This window comes from Catharus ustulatus, chromosome 14 (assembly GCF_009819885.2).
Source record: "Catharus ustulatus isolate bCatUst1 chromosome 14, bCatUst1.pri.v2, whole genome shotgun sequence".
Taxonomy (NCBI): domain Eukaryota; kingdom Metazoa; phylum Chordata; class Aves; order Passeriformes; family Turdidae; genus Catharus; species Catharus ustulatus.
The window spans coordinates 6,177,384-6,198,705 of NC_046234.1; the positions used below are offsets into that span (position 1 = coordinate 6,177,384).

A 21,322-nucleotide genomic window follows, 5' to 3' on the forward strand; every position below is an offset into this window, starting at 1 on the left:
GGTGAGGCATAAATCACAAAAGCAAAGGTGTCAGAATTTAGGCTTCCAGGGTATGCTGCTCCTGCTTTCTGTCTACTGCAGAAGTCCCCTAAATTCCCTTCATGGGGAAACCATGCATGTTTCCTACATGGAAAATTATCATAACAGGCATACAGTTAAATCCTAACCTGAATTAGTTGTAAGAAAATAAAAGTACATACTACTGCTACCAATATCAACTACGTCCTGTATATAGCGCCTTTAAATTTGAAAGTGCTTATAAATAATGAACTAACCCCCCCTGCGAGGTAGGTAAGTATTATTATCCCTATTTTACAGATGGGGAAACTGAGGCATTCCAGAGGCTGAGTGACTTGCCCAAGGTCACAGGGGAGGCAGAGGCAGAGCAGGGAGTGGAGCTGAGCTCCCTCCTGGCTCTGACACTGCCCATGCTTCCTCTGAGGGGACACAGGTACAAACACAACAATATTTACATATTTACCAGCAAGTGAGCCATGTACAAATGCAGTTATCCAAATAACCTGCACAGATAATTCAGCTAATTTCTTGTTTCTGAAGCAATTTAGGTAATCTCTGACCTGAGTACAAACACCTCCCAGCTCTACTGAATTCTTAACCCTGGGTGTTATTTGTTAACTTTTTAATTGGCGATGATGCCCCATCCCTGGAAGTGTCCAAGGACAAAGCTTGGAGTAACCTGGCCAAGTGGAAAGTGTCCCTGCCCATGGCAGGAGGGTTGAAACAAGAACTTTAAGATCCCTTCCAACCCAAACCATTCCATAATTCCATCACCGTTTGCAGGTGTGCTGCTTTAAAAAGCCAGGTGAAAATGGCATTGGGATGGGAGGTGAGAAAAAAACCGCAACTTCAAGAGCAAGAAATCTAAGAAAGGGGAAATGGTTGAGAATTCTGTCCTTCCTAACTCCAAACTCCATGTACATATACAAGGATCCTTCTTGAAGCCCACAGAATAAAGGCCAGGTGTGAGCCAGCTGAGCCAAGGAAAAGTTTAACTCCTCACAGGAGAAACTCAGGTGTTCCATCAGCTCCTACCCTGGCCCTTGCAGAGACAGCACAGGGGTCATCACTGATTTCTCTGACAGAAAGAAGAACTTTCACTAAAACATGTTTTCTTTTTTGAGCAATTTAAAGCAGAAAAATACTGGTGAAGTCCCAAATACTGTGCTGCAAATGAATTATCAAAACCTGGGTTGGTTTGTTTTTCTTTTTTTTTAATCAAATGTATTTTTCAGAAGCTACTCCAATTTCACTCCCCTGAAGCTCCTGTTTCAGCATAATAATAATTCACCAGCTGCTCCAAAGTCTATTGCTATCAACAGGGATGCATAGATGCAATCAAAGAGAATTTTGCCTTTTGGGGGACCAATTTGAGTTCTGCAAACTCCCGGACACATGTATTAATCACAGCCAAATCAAATATTTGTGTTGAACTCCAAAGTCAGCTCGTAGCTGGGAGCAAGGAAGGATCTCAGTCATGAAACAAAGCCCAGGGGAGCCCCAGCCACGGAGCCACGTGAAGCATCTCCCCCCTCAGCACAGCACTGGGGATGTGCTAAATTTGCAGATCTGGATGTGGCAGCTCCTGGGACACAGCAGGAGAACGTAACTCATGGTGTCTGCAGGGAAGGGATTTTTGCAATTTTGGGGGCAGCACTGCAGAGTTAATTCAGTTTCTTTGTGTTGTTCATACCTGGTGACGCGTTGGAGTGACACCATGTGAGCGTCACCAGCGGCTGTGTGCTTGTTCTCACTGAACACTTCAGAGCCTTTTTGTTGTCCAAGGACATAAATACCAATTTCTGGCCCGGTTTCAAGCCCAGTTGATGTAATCTGCATAACTGTACTCAAATTGTTTTCATTCTTCCTCCTTACCCAGGAAATGCCACAAAGATTTGCTGGCCCCACGTCAAGTGGAGTTCACAGGCTGCAGTGTGGGTTAGGTGAGACATCCAAGGATTCAAATTCTCCCCCCTGTAGCAGCTCCTGCTGATGTTTATCCTTGCAGAAATGGGCAAGGTTTGGTTTGTTGACCTGTGGGGGTTTTATTGTGAGCACTGCCTCGGCGGGTTCTGGCTGTGGCTCTCCCCTCTCCATGGGTTTGCTCCTCCAGCCAGGGGTGCCTGATTTCCTCACGGAATGATCAGCAAGCTGCTCCCCACCCTCGGGTTTTGCCAGTCTCCTTGTGTACCACCAATGTCAGTTTGCTCAGCCTTCCACCAGGGAAGAGGAAATGCAGTTTTCAAAGACAACTCTAACCCTGCAATTAGCGTGAAAGCCTGAAATCTGTTGATACAAAAATGCCTTTCACTCTGCCCTAACACACACATCCAGAGGCTTAAATATTTGGGGTTTGACACTGCCTGCTGGTAACAAGACTGCTGTCATTACAAGCAAGGAATACAGAAGTGGTTTTGAGTCTCGGCTCCTTGCTGCTGATTTATCTCAACACCAGGGCTGCCCTGGGGCCACAGAGGTCTGCACTGAACATTTCCACGAGTTCAGGGTGTTGGCTGCTGCAGCACTCACATTCCTCTCTGTGCTCCACTTCCTGGGTGAATCTGCCCCAAGGAAAAGCCCCACAAGGGGAGTTTTCCCTCTCAAGAGGAGGGAGCCAGGTTTGAAACTGGGGCAGAGCATCCAGCTGCAGGTGTTCCAGCATCTCTCATCCCTCTGCTCCTGACCCTCCGTGCTGCCAGCAGAGCTGCTCGTGCCCCTCGCTGCTGAAACCTGGCCTGCTCCAGTAGCAGGAGTGGATTTTCCAGCATTACCTTTCTCCAGAGGCAATTCCCAGCCCAGTTCCCAGGTGAGGTGACTGCCGGCAGCCACCCTGGGGAAGCTGGAGCTCACAGAACCCCTCCTGGGAGCAGATCCCTGCGGGAATGAAACCATTCCCGCGCTCCTGGGCAGGACCTGCTCCCTCCAGAACAGCTCTGAGGTGCTGCTGAGTGCCAATCATTTGTGTTTCTTAGCATCACTGCTAAAAAATTACAATAAACTCCCCCTAAAAATCCCTGTTAAGAATTCAGCCACCTTGCCCTTGACAGGGTTTTCTTTTTTTCCCCCTCTGATGCTCCTTGGGTCAGCAGTGACAGTGCTAAACCCTGTCCAGACACTCCCACAGCTGGGGAAATAAAAGATAATAAAAGATGCCCCCTCCTGCCACACTCCTTTTTGCTGCAGCTCAGAGAAGGACCTGCAGAGCTGCTCCAGTAGCTGGCAGCTCTTGCTTAGGCTGCTTTTCAGACCTGCAGCTCAGGGGCCCAGGGAAGATGTTCTCCCCAGGAGATGGATTTCCTCCTGAAGCCTGACACCCATCAGAGAGGCAGCAAAAAGTGAGTGCAGCACTGGAAGTAAAATCAGGGACTGCAAAATAAGGGCAAGGCTTAGAGCTGGGTTTTGGTTCAGCCTATTAGAAACTAATCTGAGGTTTGTATTTCAAGCAGCCAGGGTTGGTTTGGGGTTGTTCTCTTTTCAGTTCATCTACACAGGAGTTGGAGGCAAGGCCAGGTGCTGGCTCCCACTGTCAGCCTAATTGGAAGGTCCTTCTGCTCCCCAAAAGGGAAATTAGGTAAATAAGCAAGTATGTTAGCAACAAAATCATGTTCCAGGTGGATGATCAAAGGGGTCTCATATTCAGTAATAATTTACAATATTAATATAATGACCTGAAAAAACAAGCACAACCAAAACAACCAGAAGTCATATTGCTTAAAGGAAACGAAAAAACCCCCAAACAACTCAGTTACAGGTCGAAACCCTTTTAAAAAATATTTTCAGTGTGGTTCTCAGCCTCCTGCTCAACAGCTGTTTGTGTTGATGAGGAAAACTGAGCAGGATCAGAGCCAATGGTGTTGGACAGCAGCACTGAAACCCAGCTGGGGTGGGATGATGATGGGAGACTGGAGAAATCCTCTCCTCAGCCACCTGCATGCCTGGAGTCTGTGGGGTTTGGAGACTAAGACTGCATCCAAAGGGATTCCTGTGGTTTATGGCAACCTTATAAATGGTGAAACCATTAGCTTAGTATTAGCGAGTGTAAAAAAAATGTAAATTAAAAAAGGTGCAGAAGGCTATAAAATAGGCTGTAACATAAGGAGGTTTACACTTTTTTTTCACCTGTGGACAGAAAAGGAAACAGTGATGCTGAACCAGATGAGAACAAACAATTACCCATACTTGGCTGAGTTTTCCAGTGAGAGTTAAGGGAGCTTTGCTCAGAGCCGAGTGGTAACGTGATCCTCCTGCCCCTCTTTCCACTGGTTTATAAACAAGTCACAGGCCTCTCCCCATGAATCAAACACATCCTCTGACGAGTCTATAAGTTTGGAGTTAGAGGAACAAATACTGGAAGCACAGTGAAGGGAGCTGGTACAAACCACAGGGCACTCCTTGCTCTGTCCCGTAAGTCTCGTGTTCCCACTGTAGGCCACCTCATTGAGGTTAATTTCACTTTTGGAACAATTCTCTTCTCTCTCTCTGTCCATGGGAGAATATTTAATGTCTTTCCACATGTAGTGGGGCTGGATGATGCCATCTGAGATGGTGTACATGGGCTCTGAGCTGGGCTCGGGGACGTGGCCGTTCATCTTGGAGAAGAGCAGCCCCAGCCTCTTGAAGGATTCCTTCTTGGAGCTGGACAGTCTCTGCACTCTGTTCCCGTTCCTCACAAAGGAGCGCTTGCTGATCCCGTTGCTTTTTGGCTTCTCTTCCACCATGTTGATCCCAGACATGGTTTTAATCAGAGCAGACACGTTGAAGTCCTTTTTTTTGTTGGCTACATTGAAAGACACGCTCTTGGCTCTGGATTTTTCTCCAGCACCGTCCTCATTTGTTTCATCCTTTTGGGACACCTCTGTGCTGCTGGTGGAGTAACTTCTCCTCTGGGGCTTCCTGTTGCCTAAGAGGTCAAGCACTTCATAGCGGAAGCTCGAGATGTCCTGTTTTAATTCCTGGGGCAAGAGGAGACAGGAGTTACTCCCAGCAGCCTTATCTGACATGAAGGAAGGACAACGTTCAGAGACTGATACCAAACCACGCAGGAACGTCACATCCGTGGCCAGTGTCACTCAGAAATGATGTGTTGGTGTGCTGAGAACTGGCAAATGTGGGCACTGGCCTTGTTGATCCACCCCCTCTGCCCACCCCCAAAAAGTCAGATAAAAAGAGTTACAGAGAGGGGAAACTGCTGCAATACAGCAAGAATCCTGTCTAGCTGACAGGCCCACCCTTAAATTTGTTGGTGAGTGTTCTTAATAGCCATCAACCCCAACTCATTCTTTGTCTCTGTCTGCATTAGGATTGGGAATGTTAATCACATATTTCATTCCTACTCCTTTCCAATGCTTTTGTCTGCATTTGTATATTAAAAAATGGGAGGTGGTCATATAGGAAGACACTCAGTAATAACTCACTCTGCCCACAAAACCCCATTCCCAGCATCCTATTTCCACACATCACAAAATAACCTTAACAAGTTAGTGCAAACTCTGCAAGTGGCTGTTTGAATTAATAAAACAAAATATTATTGAGGAATAATAAATTACCTTGAAGTTTTCTTCAGTTAAACCTTCGTTGGTTTTGGAAGTTCTTATCATTGCAGCAACGTATCTTTTCACAAGATTTCTTATCACTTCCTGGAATAGGAAACAATCCAAGTGATTCAATTGCTAGCTCAGCCCAAACTCTGTTCTTGCTGTGTTTCCCTGAGCTCTTGCCAACAGCAGCTGTCCTGACTCTGCTGGTTAAAAACCACTCACCACTAGAAACAAAATGCTTCCTTTTAAGCACAGCAAACCTTGGGAAGGGGTGATACAGCTTCCATCTTATGGATACACAGTTTTCAACTAAAGGCAAAGCAGTTATTTTGTACTGGGGTTTGTAGATGTACAAGCCATGGAGAAAAAAAAATTCTTGGAGTGCAGTTCTCCAAGCAGTTCTTAGATGTGCTCTTCAGTCTCAGCTGCTGAAAGGTTTTACAATTACCAATCTCTGTGTGCACACTGCGTATCCTGATGGGCTAAATTTGGCAGTTGAAGATGGTTTATCAAGTATTTGAAGCCAGGGAGGCTATCTTAGCAATAAATAATGTGAAGAACAGCCAGGACCCCCATGGGTCAATGGGCACTCACCTCAAACCACATCTGCAGCTGCCTGGGTGTTCCCTAAGGGCAGACACTCCTTTAAGGGTGGCTGCACCATCCATGGGCAGCACTGGAGGGTCCAAATCACACTCTCAGTGACCTCTCCAGGGACTCTCACTGCTCTGGGTTACCTGTCTGCCACACTCCACGTCTTTGGTTGGATGAGCTCCATTTTGCTCTGCTCAGGTCCCTCCCTGATGGCTTCACAGAAGCAAACTGGTGCCTCCAGCTTGCACATTTATCTGTGCCAGCCAAAACACACCCAGGCTGTTTGTGCCTGTTGTGAGCAGGGCAGAGACTGCTCCAAACCTGCCCTGCATTCCCCCCCTCCATAATCAAGTCTGAGCAACACCAGGCTGAAGATGGTGACTGCACTGAGGCTTTGCTGGGGGGTTTTAAAGAGATCCCAGTGTTGTGGCCATAAGCTGTGCTGTGAAGTCAGAAAGCACCATATGTCACTTGTCAAAGGTGACTAATTGTGTTATCCACCAACTTCTGATAAAAGTGCTCTTCAGAAAGCAGGAGATGTCTTAAGTAAGACAAATTAGTAATGGCTTTTGGCAGTGGAGCCTAACGTACCACCTAACATTCTGGAGAATTTTTTTCCTTCCAGCATGCTGGCATAATACATCCCACTGAATTCAAGGGCTGAAGCTGGTGTTTTTAATGAAGTTTCATCCTTTTGTAGGTTGAGTTTAATGAGTGCTTGATGACAGGCAGGCTGAGAATAAACAAACCAGCAAGATTCAACAAAGGAATCATTCCTCCTTCCTGAGCTGTCCCAAACAAAAGAATATCCCAACCACGGTCTGAGTTGGGGTGCTTCACAAAAAAGAGGAAGAGAGGAACAATTCAGAAATGCAAAAATGCTGCAGAAATAGTTTCAATCAGGATGTCCTGACAGCCTGATGGCAATGGGGATATGACCTTGACTTCAGCAGTCACACTGATGCCTGCAAGTTTTCCACTATTCCAGAGGGGCTGAAAGGCAAGGACAGATTTGCTGAACCATCCACCTCAAATGAGGAAATGCTTTAATCCATGATAAGCAAAATCCTCTTAGAGGCCCTACACTTATCAACCTATACTGTGGAAGCAAGCAGATATGGAAGTATTGGGAAATGAGGAGGAGAAAGAAACAGCAAGTAAAAAACTTTGTGTGCCCAAGAGCATACCTGGTAATGTTGATTCTGAATCAGGTTGTCAGCATGTCGTTCCTGGAAAGAGAAAAGCACAGGGGTGTCACCTGTCTGGTCCTGTCTTTAGGGTGGCTCTGAGCAAGTTATGACCCAGCTGATCCCTCAGGACCCTGAATATCCCCCAACACCCTCCAGAAATGAAGCACAAGCCTGTGAGCGCCTTACCGTGAACGTTTTGAGGTTTTCGTGCCTCTTCTGTTCATCATCAGAGTCATCACCTGGGCACAGCTGGTTGTGGATCCACTTGCAGAGGTACCACACCGACTTGGGGCTGGGGACAATGTTAAAAGGAGGGGGCAGAGTGGCTCCTTCATCAAAGTAACTCATCCAGAGCTTAGTCCGTGCGAATTTCCACTCGATGTCTGCGTGGTCCTGTGAGAGGAGGGCAGAGAGCATCAGCAGCTGCAGCAGGGACCCCAGAGCCAGGCTGAGGAGGGGAGGGCTGAGCAGCCAGGGGTCTCTCCAGCTGCAGCAGGGACCCCAGAGCCAGGCTGAGGAGGGGAGGGGTGAGCAGTCAGGGGTCTCTCCAGCTGCAGCAGGGACCCCAGAGCCAGGCTGAGGAGGGGAGGGGTGAGCAGCCAGGGGTCTCTCCAGCTGCAGGCAGGGCAGTGTCACTCCTGACATCTCCCTCGCTGGGGGTGGGCGTAAAAATATCGGTGTGAAATGCAGCTGGAATGAAAAAATACCAAATACTGAGAAATGAGAGGAGAGCAATACCCAGCCAGGAGAATTCCATGTGCTGGAGGCCAGCTTTGTCCATAAGAGGTTGTGCTTATTAGTTCATCAATGCAAGAAGCAAGAAAACACATTTCTTATTTTGCTTTTTGCTAGCCCTTTTATTATCACAAACCACTGTTCCTCATGTCTAAATCCAATGAATTCTCATATTCTTCCCTGGAAAAAAGGTCTTCCACGGTGGTTTTTGATTTGTTTTTTATAGCCTCCATTAATTCTGCTCTTATAAGGAAATGACACATTTTATGTGTGCCATATTTTACATCTTGCCTCTGCATTATCCTTACAGAAGCCAAGAGATTTTTTACTCTTAGGTTGGTGGGGTTTTTTTGCATTTATATTATCACCATGATGAAGCTGTGCCCTATTGTTTTTCATCCCAACAAAGTGGAGGTGGGAAGTTGACACCATCATTTTACAGCTGCACAGGCAGACACAGGGTCCACACAGGATAGGAATGCTGAGTTATGGAAGAGTCTGACCTCCCAGACTTCAGAATAGCTGGGTTTGGGGAGCTCCCTCTGCAATTCAGTCCATTTTTAATGATGATGGAGCCAGCCCAGTAACACAGTGCACATTCCCTCCAACATCAGGACAGAGATGCTGCAGAGATCCAGAACAGATCTCGTGCTGCTTTGTGCTAGTTTTAAAGTTGAAAAAAATGCCACTGTTCTGTACGTTCTGCAGAAATTCTGACATCAAGAAAAGAGAGGGAAAGAATTTGTGCTGAACACAGCTCAGAGCAGTACACTGAGCTGAACTGGTGTATCTGTGTGTTGTCACCACTGCAGAGGACAGTGCTGGGCTGATGCTTGTGACATTTCAGCCACTCAGCGTTTGCATGAACAATGCCTGACACAAGATTAAACCAAAGCCACGATGATTCAGGCTAAGGAACAGCACAAGGAGGGAGAAAAGGACAACGCAGGACTTTAATTTTCCAAGGAGATTTCGGCGAGGTTGGAACAAGCAGCTTATTGAGCAAGGGCTGCAGGCACTGAAGTGTAGGACAGGGAGTTTAATAAAATATGGCTGAACATCATGCCCAAAAAATTACTACACTGGCTCTCTGGCCATGCTCCAGTGCCCTGACATGGGTAAAATATGCTCACATTTTGACAGTGAGGTGCAGCTGAACTCCATTTTGGTAATGTATTCAAATTATGTGCAGGCCTGGATTTAGAACGACTGCCTCAGTGGCCCAGGAGCACATTAATCTCTGCAGATGGTCTGAATCAGCCCAGAACATCATTGTCCCCTGCCAGTTTACCACAGGGGCTCTTTGCAAGCCACAGAGAAACTCAGAGGTACAGCCTGTCATGCCCCTTTTTCCTCATACACCACCAGACCCCATAAACAGGTGAACTGCAGCATTGCTGTGAAGTATCTCAAGTTGATGATGCTGGAAATGAAGACCTGGGTAGTAAAAAAAAAAGCAGTTTGTAGCAGTAGGAATAACTGCCACCATAAATAAAAAAAAAAATAAAAACAAACAAACAAAACCTCAAACAAACAAAGAAAAAATAACAACTCCTGCTCGTTTTTGGTTCATTTGTCCCTACCTGCCAGCCCACAGGACAGCTCCTGTGTGTCAGCTGCTCTCAGTCAGAGGCAGAGCTGCCTCAGCCCCTTCCAGAAGCAGGGCTGGCTGAAAGCTCCCCATGCCCATCTTTCCACCTGAGCCTCTCCAGATCTGGGCAGCTTGAGCAGAAACAATGGAATGATGGGCTCAGGTGAGCCTGGAGAGACCAGGGAGAGGGGAGAGCAAATCCCTCCCCAGAAAAGGAGCCTGAGCTGCACTTTCTGTGCTTCACTTGGATATAGAATGATTCATCATGGAAAAGCCCTTTAGGATCATCAACTCCAACCATTCCCCAAGGTTACCCCTGTCCCCAAGTGCCACATCCACCCACCCTTCAAATCCCTCCAGGGATGGGGGCTGCACCACTGCCCTGGGCAGCCTGTGCTGTGCCAGTGCTTGACAACTCTTCAGGAAAAGGAAGAGGTAAACCTCCCCTGCTCACTGCCAGGAAAAGCCCAGTGGCAGCTGCATGTTGCTGGTTTGAGCATCCACAGCATTGTGCAGAGGAAGAGCTGCATGGGGCCAGGGCTGAATCCTCAGCCCTGCTGGGGCTGAGCAGGAGCTACAAACACCGGACAGCACTGCCTGGGGCAGCTGGGGCATGGCAGGAACCCAGGCAGAGTGCAGAGACTTATTTTGGATAAAGACATATCTTTTAAGTTCTTTGTCAACACAGGAGTAGGTGTGAACGTGCCACCTTCCAACTCTGTGATATTCTGAGATGAATCCACCCCTCCCCTCTCCAAAAGCCCACCAAAAACCCAGTGTCAGTGTGGGGTCAGGAGTGGTGACCTGGCAGCAGTTTCCTTCAGCACACCATAGAAAGGCACGTCCTGGGAAGGTGCAGTTTGGCAGGGGATGCTGGATGCTGTTTGAAGAGGGAGGTAAGGCAAATCTCCACCTTGGGGACTGCAAATTTGTTTCTGCGAGAGGAAGGAAAGGGCTTAAAGAGCTTTTCTGTATAAAGCAGGGTTGGTTTTGTTTTTGTTTTTTTTTCACTTTTTGTTCTTTCATTTTACAACAGCTGGGTAGGACATTTCACCCCTGGAAGTGTCCCAGGCCAGGCTGGGCAGGGCTTGGAGCAACCTGGGCTCACGGAAGGTGTCCCTGCCCATGGCAGAGGGCTGGAAAAGGTGATCTCAACCCAAGCCATTCTGGATTCTGTGACTACAAGGGCTTTGCTAGGAGCTGAGTGCTGTGAAGCTTAGCAATACTTTTCCTCAGAAAGTTTTGAGGCTGGTCTGAACAAATCCCTGTTGGTCTGGGAGTGTCTGTGGGTGAGGCTGGGGATGCTGGCTTCAACCCACCTGTATTTCTTCAGTCAACAAGTGCACTACAACCTCTCTTAAAAGACAGACTGGACCCTCTGTATAAAGCTCTAAGTGTCTTTTCTTCCCTTCTCTGTTCTGCTGCTGCAAATTCCCCTGGGTTTACATTCTCAGCCTGTCTCAATTACTCACCTTGATGTTTTGCGAACCTGAGCAAATCAGATGAGAGCTCCTGGCAGCAGTTATGTTGGAAATATATAGCAAAGAGACACTTCAGTTTTACTGACAATGTCTTTGTGTGCCAGGAAACCACCATTTTCTTGCTCAGAGCTCTCCTTAGTGCTGTAAGCAATAAAATCCCCACACAAAGCTATGGCTCCCCGAACTCTCCTCCCTGTGCTGAGTACCAAAAAACCACTTCAGCATCTGTTCTGTGCCCAGCTCAGACCTGCAGCACCTGGGACTTACAGCCAGGACATCAGACTTTGCACTGGCTGGGAATATGGTCCCACCAGGTGTGCTCCAGGTTTGGGGTCTCCCCAGTGGCTGCTGGCCCCTGGGCAGGAAACACATTTTTGGGAGCTGCCTGAGTCTGAGCAGTGAGTAGAGGATGCTCCCAGACCTGTGCTGTCTCCTGCAGTGTTCTTAGATGACAGCTCTTGGTAACATTTATAATAAGCTAAAAACCCAACATTCACTAGCTTTGCCAGCATGACCTCGGTGCTTTAGGAATTTTAATTTAAGTTGGAATTTCAATGTCCTCTCTTTGAGAGCTTGTCTCACTCGCCCTTGTTCTTGTCACCATTTTCTTTCAAGCACTGTTCAGCGTTTCAGCTATCAAATACTCCACACTTAAGAGGGCCGAGCCCTCAAGCTCAAAGAATACATGAACTCAAAGAAACCAGCACTCAGCTTTGCTGTGAGGAAAAAAACCTGTCTCACTTCCTATCACAATGTGAATGTGTCATCCTGGCCACATAATCCTCTTGCAAATCTCTGCCATTTGAAGTGAGAATTAATCTCCCACAAAGATTTCCCTGTGGGATGGCTGAAGCCATTTCACTGCAGCAGTAGCAAATATTTTCTAGTTCAGTCAAAGTGATGTATTCACAGATGTGCCAGATTTTAAATGATTACCTGCTACACTAATTATCCAGGATAATTCAGGCGTTAATCTCTGTCCTTATCTCTGTGTAGAAAATGTGTTGTTTACAGTTTCTGAGATGTTTTCTATAAAGATTTCCATCACCCTCTCCTTGTCGGGCCATACAGGTTGGATCACACTTTGCCAAATGACAGCAGGGAGTCCTGACCCAGCCAGCACAGACCCAGCAGGGGAAGATGCTGTCAGCTTTGTGCATGAGGTGGTCACCACTGCACAGCCTCCAGGTTCCCCAACCCCTCCAGGAGCTCAGTATTCCAGCTCCCTCGTGGCTGGGAAGGGAATCACTCTGAACTTCCCTTGGCACACAGAGGGTGAGGCTCATCCCATGGACAGCCTGTGGGACAGGAGTCCCATCTCCTGCCTCTGAAGCTCTCAACACCCCTGGAAGCCCTGGGGGGTTCTGGCTGGCTCAGGGCTGAGGTGGATTCTGGCCATCCTGTGGATTTTGAGGTGTCCCTGCACTTGGAGGTTTGCTCTGATCAGGCTGGTGCAGAGCTGTGGTTCAAACTCTCAGCTCCCAGGGCAGGGTTGGATATCAGCACAGAGCCCTTTATTGTGGGGGGGGGCAGGCCCTGGCACAGGGTGCTCATAGAGAAACTGTGCCTGCCCCTGGATTCCTGGAAGTGTCCAAGCCCAGGCTGGATGGGATTTGGAGCCCCTGGGATAGGGGAAGGTGACCCTGCCCATGGCAGAGGGTGGAATAAGACAATCTTGAATGTCCCTTCCAACCCAAACCATTCTGTGATTCTATAAAACTGAATGCTGGGGTGATGGTGATGCTCAGCAGCCAGGCATGCTGAGACCCTCAAACTTCTCCACTCTCAAAAAATCCCAGGATAATCAGCTGTTCCAGCTTCTCTGTGCCTCACAGAGTGCCCAAGGGCTCCTGCCCCTTCCTCTGAGAAGTTCCTGGGATGCAAATCCTCCCACTTGGAAAGGAATGACCTGTAAAGATTTCCAGCATCACTCTGGCTGGCACGAAAAGGGCTGCGTGTGCCTTTCCTGTGTTTTATTACACAACAGGCACTGGGCTAAGCTGGAAATCAGGCTGCTGCCTGTCAGATGCAGATACAGATGGCTGTGACAATGCCCTGGGGACCAGGCTGGCTGGCTGGGGCTCAGTGCCTCTGAAGGAGGGATGGGAAGCTTTCTAGTTGTGCCAGGAGTGCTGGCAGGAGCTGGAGGGATCTCTGCAGCAGGAGCAGCTCTCCCACCCCAGAAAGAGCCACCAGCAGCCCCGCAGGATTAGGATGTGCCCAAGCTGTATTTTTCTCTAGGAAGGAAGGAGGAGATGTAACATTTACCTCGGAGGCTACTGACTAAGGGAGGCTGGTTGCCCGAGAGGCACAGGAACTTCAAAGGTGCCTTTTTGCTGTGTAATTAGCAGTGCTGCAAAGCCTAGGAGATGTCATTAGACTCTGTTTAATATATTTCTCTCTCCACGTGCCTCTTTATTGCTCTGTGCTAAACCCAGAGCAGGAAACAGCACAGAAAATACATCAGGGCTGGCTTTCAAGCACAAGAAAGATGCCCTTGTGTGTCCTGAACAGAAAGCACTGCAGAAAGAGGGTCAGGAGAAACTTAATCTTTACAGAACTCCACACAGGCAACTCTTGTGCTGTTTCAAAGGTGTTAATTTTGTAATATGTGTCAGGCAAACTGGAAATAAGATCAGCAGAGCTCGGGGGTTTGGTGACAAGCTCAGAGAAGCAAGCAGCAAAAATCCAAGCAGGCTATTTGACGTAAATGGTGCTTAACATTTTTCAAAGAAAAAGATGTCATAGAAAGAAAAAGTCTGTGAGAAAATCAGGAAGCTACAAAGTCAATTAATGCATAGGTAATTCAGCTGCAGCTGGCAACAAATGACTCTGCTTTCAAAGCTGGGGATGACATACTGAAGGGTAAGAACTTAATAGGATCAATCTCAAAAATAATACAAGGAAAATTACTAAAGGAGGACAATCTAGCATTAGGTAAAGCAATTAGAACAGTTAAGGGATGAGACAGCCAGAGAAGAGATGAAAGCACTGACTAGCACAAGGCAGCCCTGGGCAGCTGCAGTGGCTCTGAGGAGGAGCTGTGGCAGTGCCCTGGGACAGAGAAAAACGAGGAAAAGCAAACCTGGAGCATCCCCTGCAGCAGCAGGCAGGGCAGGGGTGGAAAGGGAGAGCAGCTCCCCAGGATGCAGCTCCAACAGGGACACAAGGGAATTTGGCTCCAGCACAGGAAAGGAGCATAGGCAGGTCCTAGGAAACGCTCATAAGTGAATACTCTAGCACTGGGAAACAAGGAAAGTGAGTTCTTGGACCTGGATGCAGGTAGGTGACTTCAGGCAAGAGCTATCCTTGTCTGGCAAAAGGCAGCAAGGCTCTTAGGTGAGGAAAGCAAATGGAGCACAAGGGAGAAAAAAATCTCAAATCAAAAGTTTTATATAGCAGGCAAGCCATCATTGGGACTGTGAGCACTAAAAACCTGACAGCTGGGGGAAGATCCCACAAGGCAGAGCTCGTGAAAGAACACACTGTGGTGGAGGAAATCTGGAAAAATTTCCTTCATTTTGCAGTGTCCAAGGCCCCCCACTTGGGAATGGCCAGTGCAATGCCAACAAGACACAGCACAGGACCTGCATTTTGTGATAAGTTGGATAAAGGACTCCATCTTTGGAGCACAGCCAAAGAGGCTCAGGAATTATGGAAATGGGGTTGGAAAAGAAAACCACAAGTGGGTTCTGAACATGCCAGAGCAGGGACATTCCCTCTTGGGTGACAGCACAGCAGAGCTGTCACAGGAGCTGTGGCACTGCCCAGAACCTTGGCTGCTTCTCCCAGCCCTGGGGGATCAGTTTGTTTGTACTTGGAAAATGCATGCTTTAGCATCTCTGCTATTTATAACTTCCATGTGCAGAAGATATTCATAATTAAAATTTTTATTATGGCCTGCAATGTGCTGCATTCCACAAGGTATTTAGGTTATATATACATATATAGATATATATCAAATACTTTTCATCTCCCACCAGCATCTTGGATGGAAATAACAGTACCTAATGAGAAGGCCAGGGAATATTATATTGGAGAAAACACAGAGAACTGGGGATTGTGCTGGTTTTAGTGCAGTTAAATTATGGGAACTGACACCTTTTTGTTTCTGCAGTCATATTGCAGTTAAGTTCAGTTTTTATTTTAATAGTCTAATAAATCGGAGCAGTGGGAAGGTCATGCAGAGAAACAGCTCTCTAAAAGCCTCAGCAGGAAGAAACAACGAGGAAGATATCACCAAGGCTTTGTTCTTCCTGCCATCCATTCTCTCTCCACCACCACTGACTGATAAGAGCCTCTTTTCATGCTGAAGGTCAGAGAGATAAGGGGCATCTGTGCTGATAATGTTAACTACCTCCAGCCAGGTCAAAATCAAGTAACTCACACGTGCCCTGGAGACCTGGAGGGCTCAGCAGGCACAGCCAACCCAAAGTGTTGGAGTGCTAATGGCTCTGTTAGAACTAAGGCAAAAAATAATCAAACTTAGCCTCATTTCTACTTGCCCTATTTCCAGAATACTGCCTTTGATTTTTTTTCTGCATAGCAAGTCAGGCTGGGATTTGATCTTCAAAACCAACCCAAGCCACTCTAAGAGTCCATAAAGTTATCACTGCTGAAGGTATCATATCTGCATTACACTTGGAATACTGCTGGGCTCAAGAAAGTGCCTGTTCCCCTCTGAATAACCACTCCTAATGCTTAGGAATCCAACTCAGTTCTCTCTCCTGCCTTTAGGGTGCTCCATCTGTCAGTCCAGGCCACCTACTGCATGGATTGGAAGCCTGGATTCTCTGCTGGACACAGCCAGGATGATCCCCTGGCACAAACTTGCCCTGGAAGGAAGGAGCACTGCAGAATTCATCACTTTCCACTCCATGTGCAAAGCACTTGGTTTGTCCTTGCCTCCTCAGGCTGAGTTGCTGCAGATGTATTTCAAAGGGAAGGACAAACCATGACACTCCCCCACCACGGGGAGAGCCCAAAAAGCAGCCTGTGAGTCACAGTGTCCTGCTGAGGAGAGGAGCAGAACACTGTGAAACTGGGCTGGAACAGCCTGTGGGGTTTGCAGGGGGTTCTGGACCCCCCCAGATCTCAGAATTCCCTTCTCTCCTCCGGTTCAAAGTTAGCTGGGAGCAAGGCTGCTGCTCCTCACAGGAACACGACTCTGTGCATGTATTCAGGCACCAAATGCTCCAGTGTTCTGCTCTTTTATGACTGGCCATAAATTGCTTTTCCTCAGCAGAGCAGTGGAGCAGGATTATGTGTTTTACTGAGCCTGTAAAGGTCACAGCACCAGAGGGAGCAGCAGGTGCCCCAACACCTCTGGAAGGCAGCCTGCTTGCACAGCCACTTACATGCAGTGCCTGAGCTTAGCTGCCAGAAATTGAGTAATTGCTCAAAAATCAAAAAATCCTGTGTGCTGACCATTTAAATACATCCTTGAGCTGAAGGGAAGGGACAGATTATAAATGTAGGAGATTGCTCAAATCTGTAAGTGAACCTTGAGCTGTGCAGATAGCACTGACTCAGTCCCTGCTTTCTCCCCCAAAAAACAGAGGTTGTAGCTGAGAGGCTACAGGGAACAGGATCAGCAAACAGACGAGGAGCTAAAGCATCCAGGTTGTTAATCACATCCCCATTTAATTAGGAGTGCTTGTGTGTATCCTTTTTTCACCTCTGTGATCAGCATCAACTTATTTGCAAGACTGCAGTGTGTTGAAAAGGAAATCTCTGAAGCACTGGTGTCTAAAAAGTCGTATTTCAGAGAATTCTTAGTAATATAGCTGTTTCCATTGTTCAGCACCAGGGGAAAGCTCTTCCCAGATAAATCCCTTTTAGTATTTCACTGCTTTTTCCTCAGTAATATTCTTCCTTTATCTTTCACTTTTCCTCTTTTCTCCTGCCTTTCTAACAAGAGTCCCCTCGATGCAGAGGCACAAGATAATGCTAATTGAGCTTGTCAGGCCTAAATAAAAGATGGGATAATGCAGGGGGCTGCAACCTATGTGGCTCCATCTGGATACTTCAACTTGCATCATGCAGCAAGAGCAAACCTTGCTGTGCTGCTCACACGTAATGGGCAGAGAGTTATTGACCTGTCAGGCAGGGCACTGGGGTGTTAACTACACCAAAAAAACCCCAGAGCCCAGCCCTGAACATTCCAGAAATAAATGCCAGGAAACTCTCTGGAATATTTTAATCAGCCAGGGCTCATCTAGAGATTGCAAGCTCATCTTTTTTTATTTAAGTGTAACGTTTCTGTCCTGAATAAACCCCAAAATGGCTTGGCCATGGTGGTTCCCAGGGACACATAAACACCCATGGTTTCAAAGATTAAAAGCACCAGAAAGGCTGAAGCTCTTGATAGTGCTAACAGGAGTGGCAGGACTGGATCCTAGGATGGAGAAGGAGCTTTGTCTGCTCTAAGAACAGAAGATGCAGCCTGTGAAGCTGGAGCACATCGAGTGCCTCTATTTAGAGGCTCTGCAAACAGCAGATGAATATTAACAATGTGATTCAAGTCCATGGGTTATATGTAATTAGGCCAAAGCCAGCAAAAAGACAAACAGTTCTACACCTTCAAATGAATCCTTTAGCTTGCTAACAAAAAGCAATTAAGCTGCTGCCAGTCTGGAGCGAGGCTCCAGGGCTAATTTCGCACACAGGCCTCTGGCTGGATGGAAGCATCCCAACACACCACTGCTGCAACAAATTTCTCTTCACTTTCCAATAAAAACCTGCTGGGAGTGCCCCCACATCCAGTCATAAGGTGCAGAGAGGGCACTGAGCCTTGGGAGTCAATCTCACTGCTCTAGGGGTGGGCTACAGCTCCTCAGGAGGGAGCAGGAGTGGGGATGGATTGCATTCCGTGGGGAAGTGGAACAGAAATCATGGAATCATGGCAGGGCTTGGTTGGGAGGGACCTTAAAGCTCATTCCATTGCACCCCCTGCCATGGCAGGGACACCTTCCACCACCCCAGGCTGCTCCAAGCCCCATCCAGCCTGGCCTTGGACACTCCCAGGGATCCAGGGGCAGCCACAGCTGCTCTGGGCACCCTGTGCCAGGGCCTCACCACCCTCCCAGGGAAGGATTTGTTCCTTATCTCTGATCGAAATCCACCCTCCTTTAGCTCAAGCCAGTCCCCCTTGTCCTCTCTGCCTGTTCCATTGCCACTGAAGGCACTGATTAAGTGCAGGAGAATTTCCCTTCTCAATTAATTATTGCTGATACCATGGATGAGTTTTGGGAGTGCAGTAATTGAGATCTGGCTAATTACAGTTGTGCTGTAGAATAAAGAAAAGGTGTGAGTGTGTCACCTGGGCAGTGACCAGCAGATGTGTGTGCTGGTCAGCAGGAGGCTCTGAGGGCCACAAAACTCAGGGACAAACAGGGGAATTTCACCCAGCTGGCAAATCAAGGAAGAGTCATTTCATCCTCTTTCCAGAACCTCCTTGTTTCACTGCACCACAAAAAGCTTCAAGAAATATTAATCCCAGCTTGTATTGGCAGCACAACAAGAGCATAATTTCATTTCCTGCTGTATTATAGAGTTAAAAACCACCAATGGCTTAATTTCTGAGAAATTCAAATTAATGGTACTGAAATGGGCCTGGTGAGATGAACATTTCCTGAGGCTTTACAAGAGCTTAGTTCTGAGTCCCGATTTAGGAGCTGGCCTTACCTCTGTAGGGGAATACCCACCACCCCAAAATCTGCCACAGGCAGGGACTGGGCAGCTGCTGTATTTCAAACTAAGTTTATTGATTCATAAAATCCCTCCTTAGTAAAACCTCCAGGTAATAACTGTGCAGGTCGTGCAAGCAGAGGAACATTTTCTGACAGTCCTAAGGGTCACAAATCACAGTGGGGAAGAGAATTTCTGCTGGTGTTGTGAATTAAACTGGGTAGCAATTACTGCCACAGTGCTGAGGGAGTTCAGCTGCTGCAGAAAAGTGGAGGAATCCTTGAGCTTTGCAGATGAAGAAAAGTTTGAAACTGCTACCTGGGGGAAATCCAAAGTTATGTTGGAAACAGCGTAATAGAGAGCTGAAAAATCTTTGTTTCTCTGCACCTTAATTTTTAAGCTCTCCAGTTTGCAAAAATTGAGGACATTACATGTTTAATATCCCTATACTTACAGTCTAAGTTTTATTTCTTTATTAGCTGCACATGCCATTTCTGTTTAGAGTACAGCTTTTGTTTTGCTATGCAAAATATTTCTTTTCTTCATTCTTGTGCTTAACTACTTGTGTTGTTCATCCACTCCATTTAATTTCATCATATAAAACTGCATCCCACGTTCGATGCCCAGTGCCCTGATTGCTCCAACCCAAACACTGGCAGCTAAGTTCCAATTTAGACATACACTTCTCTCAGAGACACACTTTAATTTTTTTTTTTTAATTTTAAAGACTGCAATCTTTTGCAGGAACAGCTGAGATGAGCTAGCTTGAAATAACAGATATCCCTACCAACAGGAGGACACAAAATACAATATGCAGAACAATTTTGTAACTTTATACTTGCTGCTGAGTCATAATTCCAGCATCACACACGGACACGCTCGAGGCTGCAACACCTTCACACATGGGAGAGTTACAGAGAATTTTTTTGTACTTTGGTGTTAGTAATCCCCGAGGTATTAAGCATCTTGGTACTTTTATCCTAGAACATCTGCAAGCTGCGAGGGCTCACATCTCTCGTTAATGTGCTGGTGGAGGGTGCTGCAGAGCTATTGTGCACCGTTTATCACCCTGGCTCACCTGCAGCTCTGACACCAGCTCACAGCCCTTGGCTGCTGTTCTTTCACTGGTATTGCTCTTGCTGCTGCAAAGGCAGAGCTGCTGGTGCAGTTCCAGTGACGAATTCTTGCCTGACTCCCCAGAACATCACGGGTGTGGCCACAAGGACAGGCTTTCAGAAAATAGACATTAATTCCCTGCAAGGTGTACCTGCACCCCAGGGCACCCCCAGGGCCAAAATGCACCTGCACCCAAGGGAACACCAACTAGCCCACTTACTTTGGAAAAATTAGCAACTGGCAGGAGGATTGAATGACTTCAGGTGCAGTGAGTGGCTCTGATGACAAACAGCCCATCACATAAAGTGTCCTCATCACCCACTCAGTTACTTTCTGTCACTTACAAATGATGGAGCCACCTGGCCACTCTCACATCAGTCCCTCGTCCTTCCTCTAGTGACTGTGACAAATTCCTGCTCCCATCCTCTGGTGATGGTATTTCTGTCACATCTGGGAAGGTATTGAGATGAGGGAGCTGGCAGTGCATAATATCCCACTGTATCCTGTTGTTTAAAACATTCTGATCATCCCAAATTGAAACAGCATGGAAGGTATGGAAATCTGGGGGATTGCATTTGGATTTTGTTTGCTTTCTTGGTGAAAGATAGTGTCTGCCATAACCAAACTATGGTTTGGCAAAAGAGAAAAATGGGCTGTCTGAAAATAATCGATATTGAAACTGCTTCAGGGCACTCCTGGAAGTATGTATTTATTGAAGTCTGTACTTACTGATGTCTGAAATAGCTGAGGAAAAAAACAATAAAGTTATGGCAGGAAAGTTCTTCCTTCTTTGAGTCAAGAAGCGCTTGAGGTTTAACTCTTTGCTTGCCTTGCTCTGCCTTCCACAGACACGGTGCTTTGGTGCTGTGTGCCTGCAGTGCCCAATTAAGCACCAAGCTCTAATTCCCAGACTGGGCAGACACAAGGAATGGCCAAGGAAGAGCAGCTCAGATTCTCCTTTCTCAAACCTCACAGCAGAAACTCAGTGTGAGCACAGGAGAAAAGCTGGCCTGAAGAATAACTGCTACAAATGCATATTTGTCCCTGCAAGAGAGGAGGGGAGAAATGCTGTTTGCACTGCAGCAGTGCCTGGGGCTCATTAACAAACGGGATTAATGACGATGTCCTCACCACTCCACTGCAGGGAGTCAGCAGGCAGAGATGCTCTCTCATCTCATCCCCACATCTGTTTTATTGCTGGTGGCAATATTTCCTGATGCACTGGAGAAGAAGACCCCCAGCCCACCCCAAGGACTCCTCTCCCCCTGGAATTCTGTAATTCCACGTGCATCCCATGCCATATAAACCCCAGGAGGAAGAAATGCCCAGTCTAGCACCCAGCGTGCCGTGATTCAGCAGGGGGTGAGCCTG

General features: G+C 47.3%; 1 protein-coding gene across 2 annotated transcripts in view; it reads right to left on the minus strand.

The window, feature by feature from the left end:
- Positions 1-718: 718 nt before the first annotated feature.
- The window catches only part of TRPC5 (transient receptor potential cation channel subfamily C member 5), a 92,375-nt gene continuing 71,771 nt past the window's right edge, over positions 719-21,322 (minus strand). For both annotated transcript variants that reach the window (XM_033072306.1, XM_033072307.2), the window contains exons 8-11: positions 7,526-7,732; positions 7,337-7,378; positions 5,565-5,654; positions 719-4,970 (exon numbers count right to left, since the gene is read on the minus strand). In XM_033072306.1, coding sequence (XP_032928197.1) covers positions 4,236-4,970; positions 5,565-5,654; positions 7,337-7,378; positions 7,526-7,732 — 1,074 coding nt within the window. In that variant the 3' untranslated portion in view covers positions 719-4,235. The remainder of the gene's footprint in view (positions 4,971-5,564; positions 5,655-7,336; positions 7,379-7,525; positions 7,733-21,322) is intronic.